Below are 14043 nucleotides of genomic sequence, written 5' to 3' on the forward strand. Positions count from 1 at the left end.
CCTAAAAGACATTCTGATAAGTAAGCTGGAGAAACATGGGCTCGACAGAACTACCATTGAGTAGATACATAATTGGTTAAACAACCATAATCAAAGAGTAACTATTAATGGAATGATGTTGGATTGGAGGGAATGTCTCAAGTGGGGTTCCACAGGGATCTGTTCTGGATCTGGTGTTTAACATCGTTATTAATGACCTGGATGTAGATATAGAGAGTGTCCTGATCAAGTTTGCAGATGACACAAAGGTGGGGGGGGTTGCCAATACTTTGGAGGATAGAGCTAAAATTCAGAGGGATCTTGATAAATTGGAGAACTAATTGTAGACAACAAAATGAAGACAAATGTCAGGTGCTACACTTAGAGAAGAAAAAAAATGCACAAACACAGATTGGGGGGAAACTGGCAGCACTGTTGAGAAGGATCTGGGAGTTGTGGTGGATCACAGCCTCCACATGAGTCAGCAATGCAATGCTGTTGCAAAAAAAAGCAAATGCAATTTTAGGTTGCATTAAAAAAGGCAGAGCATGCAAGTCATGGGAGGTGATAGTACCACTCTAGTCAGCACTGGTTCAGCTTCAGCTGGAGTACTGTGTCCAGTTTTGGTCACCAATGTATGGAAAGGGTGTAGAGAAACTGGAAAGGATCCAGAGGCAAGCGACAAAGATGACCAAAGGGATGGAATGTATATGAGTAAAAGCTGAAGGAAGTGGGTATGTTTGGTCTGGAAAAGAGGAGGTAAGCGGGGATATGACAGCAGCCTTCAGACACTTAAAAGGCTGCCATAAAGATGGAGAAAAGTTGTTCTCTTTTGCCACAGGGGGCAGGACAAGAGACAATGGGTTCAAATTCAGCATAGCAGATTTGTGAGCAAAGCAGGGTAGTGGGGGTAACTTAGGCAAACTTTGAAAATGAGGCTTTCCGTATTGATCAAGCCAAAATGAAGAATGAAGGGAACAGATTTATTTGCATATGACACCGATTGCAGAGGGCACGGTATTTGATTTGAAATGTCTTCAGTGGAAGAACCGAAGCGGAGGCATTGGATTTGCTTATCAATAGATATTATTTTTCAAATCACCCTCTGATCAAATGAGCATAGCCAGTTCTTTTAGGACAATTTAGTTATTTCCTTTTTTGCATCAGACTTCAATGATACATTTTTAGCTCTTTTATAATGTAACTGGCAATGTTAATGAGCATTTCTTTTCAGCTAAAACAGTCTCATAAAGCAAGTCAGACCTACAGTAAAACCCTGAATTTGCATTCTTGTTTGCAATAGAATTTATTGCCCATGTAGGAACAAAAAAAAACTGCAATAATTTTTCTGAGATTGTAATAAGAGAAGAACAGATTTTATGGCAGCCGTGTCCGCTAGGCATGCTCAGCTCAGTTCTGTCTAAAGGACAGACCAAGAATTATAAAATTCAAAAACTGAAGCTGTTGGTTAATTTGAGGCCCACAGTACAGTAGCATAGGCAACATTTTAAAAAGGGAAACATGTTAACTCAGCCAGAGTCTTTTTATCACTATTTTAAATAAGCTGATCTCTATAAAGACCATTGTAATCTCTCATGCTGTTGTGGTTTAAGCAGTATCCTTACTTTAATAATGCTTTATGTGCAATTAGACCTATGCTGTAGACACACCAGGCCTAACTGTCCACTCTGTTACACTAGTTGGTACATGGAGTCACACCAATGAAATACTGGTGTAATGCAGTGGAAAATCAGACACCAAGGGATCAGCTGATGGAACCCAAGCTGCAGGCAGCCCCTAGTGCTGGAAAGTGCATCCAGTACAGGAGAGCAGCTGTGCAAACTGCTGGAAGGATTTCATATGGCCAACATCCCTTGCCAAGTGAGAGGGGCAAGCCGGGAATCTGTCAAGTCATTGTCAAAGCATATGTCTAAAATCCTCTACCAGCTATAGATGCAGAGCCAAATGCAGACTGGTTGATTGTTTAGTTGTTGTTGATTGTTTGTGGACATGGGCGTACAGTAATCTTGCAAAAGCCTGGGCATATTTTATGGCTTTCTTGGGAATGGCCACACTACTCCTACACAGCCATCCACAAAGATTACTCATGCCAGGAACATTATTAATCTCAATGGAGGAAAGTGCACAGGAAATGTTGGCAGGGAGAGGGTTGTGCACTAAATTCATGCACTACGCACAGTCCAGTTGCAGCCCAGAATGCCCCCCTCTGCAGCTCCAATTGTGGAGGATCTATGAAAGCATGAATTCTACAAGTGCCTGGGGAGGACTCCACGGTATCTCCTTTCATTTCCCCTCCCATGCACATATGTATGTGCAGCCCGAGGCCTGAATCTGGCACCCAATATTTTCTAAACAGTCACTGTCAATGAAATTTTTTTCATGTTCAACCATATAATAAGATACCTTTGAAAATTTCCGTTCTGTAGTGCAACACCTGTGAGGGTAATGGGGCCTGTGCCAGTCCCTAATAACCCTTTGTAAATACAAAGCATTGCAGCTTTCCTAGCTATGAGGAGAATGCTAGTTACTTTGCTAATTCCTTGAGATACATTCTTCTGTAATCTCAAGTATGAATCTGATTTTGTGTTCTATTAGACAACCTACTGAATATCATTAAGGACAATTTATCTAAATCTGCCCTTGAGTTAATGCTGGGCCTTAGGCTCTGATTTACAGTAACTGAGCCTAGGGACCCTCTATAAAAATGAAAAATAGCAGCTATTAAATTTATAAAAGGGAAACAACTTGGAAAAGGAGAAAGTATGCCAAGCTAGCCTCTCCAGAAATGGCAAAAGGGAGTCTGATTTACTGGACCATATGGTTTAGACATAGTTTGCATAATCTCCTCCAATTAAAAATAAAACCCATTGTATAAAAAACATCTGTTCTCAGATTTCAACATTAGGGGCAAAAAAACCCATCAGGGAATAATTTAAATCCTTCATTGTGTTTTTATTTTCTGCATTCAGCTTTTACCTGTTTTGAGAAGTTAACATGCCCCACGTCAAACTACACTACACTCTCATGGAGTATTCTTTGACCCATTGTGAGACACTAGCATTCCTGCAGAGGGATTATTTGGTTGCTTGGCGTGATGCTACTGTAACCCACACACCTCCTGGGTGTGGTGTTCTGTCACCTCTAGTGGCCCCGAGACCACTTAGAGATTAATGAGTCTGCTACAGACTTAGCTAAGAGCCATATGGTTTTTAGCTCATGCATTTAGCTCTAGAGAGCCCAGGTTTGATCCCACCCGACGATGACCGGGGTCTGTTGGTGTTACAAGTGGGGACTCGTCTGGGATTTCAACTGGGAAGTCCTGAAACTCGAGATGTGCTTTCTCAGCTAAGGGAAGTATGTAACCCACACACCTCCTGGGTGTGGTGCTCTGTCCCCTCTAGTGGCACTGAGACCACTTAGAAAGAGATTAATGAGTCTGCTACAGCCTTAGCTAAGAGCCACGTGGCTTTTAGCTCATGCATTTAGCTCCAGAGATCCCAGGTATGATCCTGCCTGCTGACAACTGGGGTCTGCTAGTGTTACACTACCAGTCTGATTGCAGACTGTTATGTTTACGTTTACAAGACATTCCCTTTTTGCATTAAACAGGTCAGGTATCCAGCCTTTGTTTCAACTGGATCAGTTCATTTGATGAGTTCTCTGAAAGTTGGAATATCTGACTCTATTGAGGTGAACATGCGCAGAGATTTTTGCAATGAAGCATCAATGTTCAGATAACATAATTATCTAGACTATCTACTAGATTGTATTAAAGTAAACTTAATCCTGATGATATTAATCTCTTCTGGCTTCATCTCTGTTTGAGGTAAAACCATATTTAATGTGTATACTACTAAATTTCAACTCCATAAATTGAGATTACCTCAGCTCTAACAAAATATTCCTTGGCCCACCAAATCCTGTTTACCCCTTGAGCATCACTTGCCACCTCCTATGGAGAAACTTAATCTGAGATCTGACCAGTGCTATAGACATCAGGAAAATAACTTCCAGTTCAATATCATTTAAAAGCAGAGGCGGTTAGTGTATTGTAGGTGAATCTGTAGCAGTCTGCTGAATGTCAAACACCTTACACCCAATACTGCTGTGGCCAGTGCTTTCTGAAAGGAGCAGGGCATTGGAAGATGGTTCCCCTCTTCTCTAAATACCCTGGCAAGGGCAGGATTCCATGGTAAGGGAAAGGAAGAGGTGCACTATGGCTAGGTCTACACTACGGGGGGGAGGGTCGACCTAAGATACGCAACTTCAGCTACGCGAATAGGTCGACTTACCTGGCTGTGAGGACGGCGGCGAGTCGACCGCTGCCACTCCCCCGTCGACTCCGCTTCCACCTCTCGCTGCAGTGGAGTTCCGGAGTTGACGGCAGAGCGATCGGGGATCGATTTTATCACTAGACGCGATAAATCGATCCCCCATAGATCAATCGCTACCCGCCGATCCCACGTGACCTATGCTGCTCCTTTGAAAAGGAATTCATGCTGCACATTTCATTATACACATAAGTGTTTAAGCAGACACTGTACCCAGCAGACCACAGGCCTCCATTGTGGTCTGAGTTGTCTGGGATAGGAGCCAGTGTTGATCCTAGCACTATTTTGCATGCTGTGAAGGATCCTGCCCTGCTGCATGCCTCAGGGAAGAGGCTGCCCACACAGCGCAGCAGAATGCAGAGGTTCTCCGGTGTCTGTTTAACAATGAAGAAGTAGGTTATAAGGAAGGGAACATGTCTGTTAGTTGTGTAGGAGACTAGCAGCCAGGGCCTTGGGCATTACGTAACTTTGCCTCTGTCTTACTGGGTGACATTAGAGCACATCTCATAACCTCTGTGTACCTCGATAAAATGGGACTTGTAATACTCACTGCTCTCACAGAGGTGTTGTGAAGCTTGGTGTATTAAAGTTAAGAAAGTGCTTCAAGAGCTGAGAGCCTCAGATAACAGCCACTTATTTAAGCACAAAGTATTATGTCTAGGGAGAGCCTTGCCAACCAATGAGTGTGGCATTCATTAATGTTTGTCTAAATCAGTAGTTCTCAAACTGTGGTCCGTGGACCACTTCAGATCGTCCGCGGATAGTTCCCTCTAAGGTGTGCGCCTGCGCAGCCGCACACGAGAGAATGAAGGGCCACCCACGCCACCAATTAGGTGCCTGGACCCTGGAGAAGACGCACATGTAATGTGAGGTTGTGGCCTTGGGGGGAATAGGAGGTAGTTGGGAGGGGGCAGCGGGGTGGAAAGAGGGGGTGGGGGGAATTTGGGACGTGCAGGGCTGCGGCGGCCAGAGAAAGAGGTGGCTTTCCCCAGCTCCAGGGCTGCGGCTGCCAGGGAGAGACCCCCCCCATCCTTCACAGCCTCAGCTCTGTGGTGGGGGAGAGACCCCCCTCCTTTCCAGCACCAGCTCAGGGGCTGCTGTGTTGGGGGAGAGAGGGCACATCCATCGCATTAGAAAGGTAAGATGACTGATATTAAAATATGAGTTGTGTGCTTTTATTTGTAGAACAAAAAAAATTTATTATTAAGGTTTCTTTATATAGCGCTTTTATCCAAAGCACTTTACAATAGTTAGCTAATGCTACAAACAACATTTGGAAAGATCATTAAGTGGTCTGCCAAGACCCTCAGCAATTTTCAAGTGGTCAGTGAAAAAAAAAGTTTGAGAACCGCTGGTCTAAATAAAGACAATTTCTTACCAAAACTTCTGAGAGAGTAGAACTCTCTCCAGCACGTTACTGTATCGATGCTCTGAGGTGGACGTCTGTATGTTCTCCATCCAAAGCCCATTTGAGACTCACCTTTTCAGAGTTCCCTGGTTAGTTAACACTTACCCCATTATTGAGCTTTGCCTGTGCTGTTTGTACAGTGCCTTGAGCTGTTTACCAGTAGGTTTTTGGTCATTGTATACAATTAGATTTCACAGAGTTGCTGAACAATTTGTTGGAGACGACATATGATGTACAATACTTCTGCTGAGGGAATTCTTGGCCATTTAGGTCCAGGTACTCTGTTTTGCCCAATCTCTGGGGGAATTTAGAACAGCCTGGGGGCTGCCAGGTGTAACAGCTGAGTAGCTAAATGTGCTCCTTCCTAACCTCCTACACCCAAGGCTGCTACGTTGGCTCTGTCCCCACTAAGGAGACACAACTGGTTTCTGTTCCCTTTGTACTATTTCAGGGAGCCAAGTGTGAGCCTTGGAGCCATTGAACACCCTCTGAGAGGTGCTGAGTGCCATAGAGGGCACTCAGAATTTTCCAGGATCAAGCCCATAATGACATTCTGACTGGATTCTAAAGCAAGTTGCTGAACAAACATAATAAGCTTGACATCTGGTCACCCTTGACCTTGAAAACATTCCAGACAACACTGAATGTGCTCTTTTGGGTGGAGTGAAGCCGTATTTTCCTGAAAAATGCCTCTGAAATTCTTCAGAGAGTGCCACTCAAGCTGTACTGCAGATGTGTGAGCACGTGCATCAGTCCAAAACTCAGCACAGCCAGGATGTGGTTGTCTGGTAGGGACTCCAGTATGGGTGCAGTCTGGCAATGAGATGTTTAACATGAAACGTATATGTTATTTGAGCTCATAAAAACAGATTTCCTTTCTATTAATATATTTATACGTTTCCATTTGCTATCACTGCCTTTTTCTCTTGCCATAGAATCACATTATATGTCTTGATTCCATAGCTTGCCGCATCTCGTAATGTCTCTGGTATTATCGCCTTATTCACAGCAGCATAAGCTGTGAATTTGGGCTGCAAAGCCATCACAGTGATCTCAACCAGATGTGCAACTAATCGGTCACATAGAAAGAGATCTTCCCAGGGAACTGGGGTCCATTGACTGATTGTGTTAATTTTATCAAAGAAATGAGAATAGTCAGAGGAAAATGTCATGCCCATCTTAATGAAAATTCAAGTTGGTAACAGGTCCAAATCCTGAAGCCAATGAAATTTTGCCTGAAAAAGGACTTCAGCAATGAGCTAAAGACTCCCCAGAGAAAGGGTCTAATTCTGATCTAAATCTGGAGTAAATCCATTCACCTCATGACTCCCGATTTAGCCCCTTTGTGGCTGAAATCACAGTCTGGCCCACAGTAAAATCTATTCACAGAGATGCAGCAAAATGTTAACCAGAATTTCCAGTGCTCTCAGCCAGGCATTTCAAAGCTGTACAGGCTTTAGATGGAGGAAACTGGGTACCTCAATGCCTGTAGTCTTTGGCAGAGCCAGTCACATCAGGCGAAACCTAAAGCCCTTCTCTGATGCCTGAACACCATCTAAGATTTCTGCTGTTTGATCTTTTTTAACCTCCCTTTTTTCAAATCTTCTATGAAATTACACATATTTACTCAGAGAACGTTCCTTCCCCCCTTTCCCTTCCCCCAGGCTGCACAGTGAAAATTGTCAGGTGAAATCCAGCAGTGGAAAGCCTGGTTTTGTAGTCCCCTTCTGGGCTGTGGTGACAGCTCTGAGATTTTTCAGTACAGACCAAATCAACCTTTAAGAATCTAATCCAGTTTTCTGTTTATCTCCTGATATAAATGCAAACCCTGTTCTTTTTCTCTGTGCCTCTTTCACCCACTTAGAATAGTCTGTTTAGGGTAACTAAATGGTTCTATCCAAAACTGGCTGTCATCCAAAACCAGATGGGCAGAAATCCTAATAGCAATAGAAAACTAGCAATTTATATGAGCGCACAATACAGCAGCATACAGAAACACTTTGTTTAAACCAGCACAGGGCTGTAACTTATTGAATTTATGTAAACAGCGAGCTACAGTGGGTTTTTGTAATGATGTTTACATATTTTAGAACACTTAAATAGCCTGAACAGTTCTCACTGACTCTAACAAATTAATCTTCCATTGCTTGTTGTTTGTGTGAAAATCAGATATGTTTGAGATTTGTACTGAAGGGGTAAATAGCTCTTCATTTAATTGAAATGTATTCTGCATGCTACCTCGATCCTTAGGTGCTGTGTATTGTTTTTTACTTCTGGGCATCTTTGCTTTTGCAATATTAAAACAGAAATCCAAACAGATATGGAGAAAGAGAAATAAGTTAAGTGTGAAAAAGATGTAAAACATGCACAGGAGTTCTGTTAACAATGCAGTCCATGCAAATATACATAGAGCATTCATTAGAGATGGGCCAGAAGTAGAACCTTTTATCCAGACCCTCCCCCAAACAGATTAATATAGCAAAAGATGCTGCCTTGTGCGTTGCCTGCCAATGAAGCTTCTAATATTGGCTAGTTATATACAGGGCATTAGCCTAAATGGACAACAGCCTAAATGGACAATTGGCATCGCAGTTCAGTTTTAGACCTTGGCAAAAGCATGTCAAGCAAGCAACCTCAGCTGACAGTGTTTGGAGTCCAGTGTGAAATTTACAAGGAATTATTTGAAAAGTAGTGACTGTTAGATATAGTGCATAGAATATCCTCCTACCTGTCCTCCCAGCTCCCTACCTTCCATCCAGTATTCAGTTTAGAGATGGACCTCAGTTGCAAAACTTGGATGAAGATTTGAACATTCCCAAAGTACAGGGAATTCAGAAATAAGGCTTGGTATCAGTCCCACGTTTAATTAGGTTATTTACCTCTCTTCACACTAGCAGTGAGATTGTCTGACCTGTAATTAACCCCATAGCACTCAGGTACAGCAAGTGCACTGTGAGTTGTTTAGTCAATGTCCTCTGTACAACTGGCCGTGTATGTTGTTCTTCAGAGTGTTACAGATTGGTCAGGATAGTATTTATTCATTTACCTAGCAACCACCAACAGATTATTATAAGCAACTTCCCACCTCTCAAACAGAGCTTGGTTTGATCTTTCAGAAGCAGAGTGTATAAGACCCACTGCAGCATGTGGGATGAACAATTGAGGTTTTGGGGGGGTTCCCCTAAACTTGTAAAAAGGTGGCATTCCTGCCCCATGCCAAACAAAACTACACTTTCGTAGAGTATTGTTAGACACTCCTGCTGAGGTCTGGTTTATTAATAAAAGATAATACAAATGCCAGGAAAACCTTCACTTAGTGCTTAGCGCCCCATAGCTTATTTTACCTGAGCCTAACTTGTCCCCCTTTTAGAAGTACTTAGGGTTCCTTCCCTGAGGACACATCTGGCCCAAACCCCAGCTCTCTCTGCCAGAGGACTATTCCCATTTCCCTTTAATATTTGAGTGATAAGGCACTAGCAAATGTACTGTAGTGAGCAGTTCTGCATTGGCAGGGGGATGGACTGGATGTGACCTGCTCTTTGGGGCTCAGTCTGTGCTCCCCTTCACTGTCTCTCATGGCCACTCTGCTGCCTGAGCCCAAACAGCTGTGCAGATGCCCATGTGCATGTACCAGACTATGATTCAGAAAAGACCATAATACATTAATCCTACACTAAACATTACCATCCGGCTCCCAAAGCTTTTCTGGCTCCTGTGCTTGGAACAGCCTGGATTGCCTGACGGCAGGAAGTCTCCCTGACTGGGATCATTTTTAGGGCTTGTGTTTCGTCATCCCAAGGCTGGTGGGCAATTGGCAGGGTCCTTCCACATGAAAGCTCCTGTGGGAGCCTGAAGTTGTTGTGTAGTTGGGTCAGTAGAGTCAACATAAAGTAAACTGCTCACATCAGTGCTCATAACTTTGTGAGCTTTTTCCCCATGTGTGAATCCTATAGTAGCGATGAATGGCTCCGTCACTGCAGACTGTGCTGGCATAGGATGGGGTTCTCTTCTAGCTCCAGCAGTCCTCTGAAATTCATTTCCATTGCATAACTGGGATGTGTGGAAGCTCTAGATATGTGTTCTGCCTGATGCACCTGGTATACTAGGCATAGGGAAAGTGTGTAAAATAACTAGTAACAGGGATAATCTAGAACTGGCTTGGATAGTTAGTAAAAGGCAAAATAGAGATGACCATGCATCCAAACTGATAGTTCAGACCAGGACCTGAACCCTGCAGTTGTGCCCATCTCTAATTAGTTGCCATGTGTAGCTAGCAATGTGTTCAGTGTCTATGGGCCATATTGTGGCTTTTAAGCTGCAGTCCAGGCTTCATGGGATGTGGAGGGACTCAGCCAGAAGTTCTGCAGTGGCTGCTCTGTCAACTTTTCACACAGATGTGGTGGATACATTGCTCTGTACTTGCTCAGCTCTGCCATCTCTCTGCCATTCCCCCTTGGATGGCTAGCTCCACTGGGGCACTAGCAGGGAGCAGTGGCTGACCTACAGAATGTGCCTGGCTCTCTGCAGCCCACATAGCAAGAGACACAACTGATGTTTTGTTATCAAATGGCACGTATTCTTTCTATGTTTCTGCTCACTGCCTCATTGAATGAAGTTGGTCACTCCAAGGGATTATTTCTGAGAGCTAATCAGATGGAACCATGTGACTCTTTACAGACGCATCTCAGCCTGTAACAACGTACTAAACTCATCAGTTATGTTCCGTGGCTCAGGCACAAAAGAAAACAAAGCACAGAAGATGGCTTCATGGCCACTGGCAGCAGCAGTTGCTGTGGCTACTGCTTTTGCTACACAGGAGACCAAGGCACAACTAGGCCAGGATATGGTTTTTTTCAGGCCAGAATTCCTGGTTGTGCAGGTTTCACCTGGGGCAGAATTGCCAGAGTCCCACACTAGCTGCTTTTAGGTCATGATGCCCTGAACTGTTTTTGGGCCCCTTTGTTAAGTGCTAACATTTTATCATCTGTATTTGCTATCCCCTTTTCATTCTGATTCTAATAGTCATTGGGTGTGCCTGTGCCCAGGAGTTTCTCTGTGACCGGGCACTATTGGGTTTGTCCTTGTGTCTGATCTTGTTGTTCTGCTTTATTGTCTATTCAGGGTGGTTGGATCTTTATTTTTATATTCATGTTTTGTACTGTTCCTATTGTACAGTGCTTAGATGCTAACTAACACCCGGCTATCAATTTAGTAAATGAATAAAGTGTAACGGGGTTATTTCTAAAATAATAAGGGAACATGTCATAGAGAACAGTATTAAACCATTTTCATGTGAAATACAGCCTCTAAGGCATTATGTATTTTCTTTTTTCTCTCTTTAATAGCAAATGTAATTGTGGTATGCATATATTTTATTTTGCATGACTGGCTGTAGATAGGATAACATCATTTTATGGCTGAACTAATTATTCTCTTTTTAAAAAATGTATTAAACAAGTAATAGACTAAGGGAGCACTTCATAGGTGAAAGGATGTCTACCATCACCAGGCTGATCCATCTGCATTTCACTTATATGGTTTACAGATATTTTTCCAAAGGTTGCCATTTGCCAGGTAGTCAAAGCTCAGATACATACCAGGTGAAACTACTTGCTAACTCCTTTTGTGGATGTAGCTGAGAGGATCCTGAAATGATCTCCCATCACAGTTAGAATAAGATTACCAGAGATCATTTTCCCTCTCCACAACTCTAGCTGAACTTCAGATGTTCATTCTCAGGCCTTATCATCCCGCAGATACATAGCAATACATGAAGCGGATGTGAAGGAAGCTCCATCCTCTCACTGGAACATTCGGGATAAGTTAGAGGTGCCCCATCCCTTTGATGAAACTGAACTCTCCTATTACTTCTCTGCTGGTAGAGTTTCAGACCCTTTCTGCCCTTAGTTATACCAGAATAAATCCAACTTTATTAGCTGGATAGCTTTATTAACTACAGTGGAATTGTTCCAAATCCCAGTGTAACGGGACAGAATTTGGCCCATTGCCTCAAGTGACTATTTTTAACAAGTCAGAGGAAAGGCTGTAGAAGTCACTAGTTAATGACATTATCTGAGGTTCACCAAGTGCAGGTGCTTCCTATGAGGTGCTGTTTAGAAGTGCTATCCTTGTTGAAGGACCCTTTATCACAGAGCATTAGGAATTTAACACGATATTGACAAAGCCATGTCATAATTTCATTTTTAGGGTAGCTATTCCTGTGTCTGTTGCACGAGGTGCAGTGTCACAAATAATTGATATGGACATGTCAGAAATTCAGTGCAGGGCTTCATAGATTGATGTTCACTGTAACATGCTTTACTGTGTTCTGACTTTCTGAAGCAGTGGCTTCTCAAGGCGACTCATTCTTTTCCTAGGCGATTTTAGGGCTCTTTCTCCTCTTCGGTTTAAACCAATAAAAATGGACATACTTTCCAAAAATCAAATCAGCCACCTGAAGAAAGCTTTTGCCGGGTTTGTAACACCTGCCACCCTCATTACTGGAAATGATCTGTCCCTGGCTCTCATTTAAGGAGTATCCAGGGGAACATGCAGCCATTTATTTTCTTGGATTTAAGCCCAGCTCATTTGAGACAGTTGTTTGTTAATACGCCGTTCAGTACATCCCTCCCAGCCTCCCCCATAGTTAGATAAAACTACCAATCAGTCCCTTACTATTAGCTTGCTGTATGATGGCAAACATAGACATCTAGTGGCAGTTTAGTGCAGCGCACATAGCTTTTAAAACATCCTTTTGGAAGGCAAATAGAAATGCCCCAGGCTTCTCCTTCAGGTGTTTATTTTTCCCTTAAAAAGGATGAGAAGTCTGATTTTCTTCCAAGAGAAGCAGTGGAGGCCTCATCATTTCAAAATAGAGAACATGCTGTACAGAACAACCCTCTTAGGGGTGGTACCAGATGACAGAACAAGGAGTAATGGTCTCAAGTTGCAGTGGGGGAGGTTTAGGTTGGATATTAGGAAAAACTTTTTCACTAGGAGGGTGGTGAAGCACTGGAATGGGTTACCTAAGGAGGTGGTGGAATCTCCTTCCTTAGAGGTTTTTAAGGTCAGGCTTGACAAAGCCTTGGCTGGGATGATTTAGTTGGGGATTGGTCCTGCTCTGAGCAGGGGGTTGGACTAGATGACCTCCTGAGGTCCCTTCCAACCCCGATATTCTATGATTCTATGATTCTTTTGGTGAAATGAGGGCAGGTTTCTTTTCTTGTATATTCTGTATTCATTCCCTCATTGAAACCCCTGTTGATGTCGTGTGGAGAGAGTGCAGAACATGAATGTAACCCAGGCTGTGGACAGGAGAGTTGGAGCTTACTCTGAGATTGATCAGAATGCCGGGGAATCCTGAATCCCAATCATTACTCTCCTACAAAGACACAAGAGAAGGAAAAGCAAGAAAAACAAGTGTTTTAAAGAAAATCTCACAGAGCAAATGTAGGGGTTAACAGATGGGTGGTTTTGAATTTATTACCTAAGGTTGGCAAAGTCAATAGAAATAAAGGAAATCAGAGGCACAGCTAGTTGAACTTTGACAAAGGAAATTACTAACACAGCTGCTAAGGAATTGCAACAGAAATCCTATCACCTAAGTTCTAGGATTGCCAATACAAATACAGTATACCAGCCAATTGTATTCAGTGCACTTTAACCTGTTGATATTTTTCTTTCTACCCGGGCAGTTGTCTGGAGGGTGTGAACTAACCGTGGTGCTACAAGACTTCACAGCCGGCCACAGCAGCGAGCTGAGCATCCAGGTGGGACAGACAGTGGAGTTACTGGAGAGGCCCAGTGAAAGGCCTGGCTGGTGTTTGGTACGGACAACTGAGCGGAGCCCCCCTCAGGAAGGCCTAGTCCCCAGCAGCACTCTCTGCATCTCTCATTCCCGGAGTAGTGTGGAGATGGATTGCTTCTTCCCTTCAGGAAAAGGTAGGCAGAAATCTAGCAAGGACTATTTCAGGTTTCCCCTTCTGAAATACACAACTATGTGATTTCTAGCATCACCCACTTCCCAAGGAACAGATGTAAATAAGTTACATTTTAGTCATTAATACATTCTACTAATACCTTCTTGTAAATCAATACAGTTCTAGGAAATCTCCATAAGAGTCTCTCTCTCTATTACCAGCATGGTTATTATCCTGAGACACTGGAGTGACAGATCATAGTATAATCATAGACTTTAATATATATCTAGGAGAAAATGTCTTTTGAATGCCATATGGGACCACCTTCAACTCCTAATGGTCTAAGAGAAGTGAAAGTTCAACTGTGTGTATTTTCAGAATGCCC

The 14043-nt window shown here is 43.1% G+C and overlaps 1 protein-coding gene across 2 annotated transcripts in view; it reads left to right on the forward strand.

Moving 5' to 3' along the window:
* KALRN (kalirin RhoGEF kinase) overlaps positions 1-14043 on the forward strand; it is a 721955-nt gene that overhangs the window by 572365 nt on the left and 135547 nt on the right. For both annotated transcript variants that reach the window (XM_065561521.1, XM_042843108.2), the window contains one exon: positions 13434-13680. In XM_065561521.1, coding sequence (XP_065417593.1) covers positions 13434-13680 — 247 coding nt within the window. The remainder of the gene's footprint in view (positions 1-13433; positions 13681-14043) is intronic.

Source organism: Chrysemys picta, chromosome 11 (assembly GCF_011386835.1).
Source record: "Chrysemys picta bellii isolate R12L10 chromosome 11, ASM1138683v2, whole genome shotgun sequence".
In the NCBI taxonomy this organism is placed as follows: domain Eukaryota; kingdom Metazoa; phylum Chordata; order Testudines; family Emydidae; genus Chrysemys; species Chrysemys picta.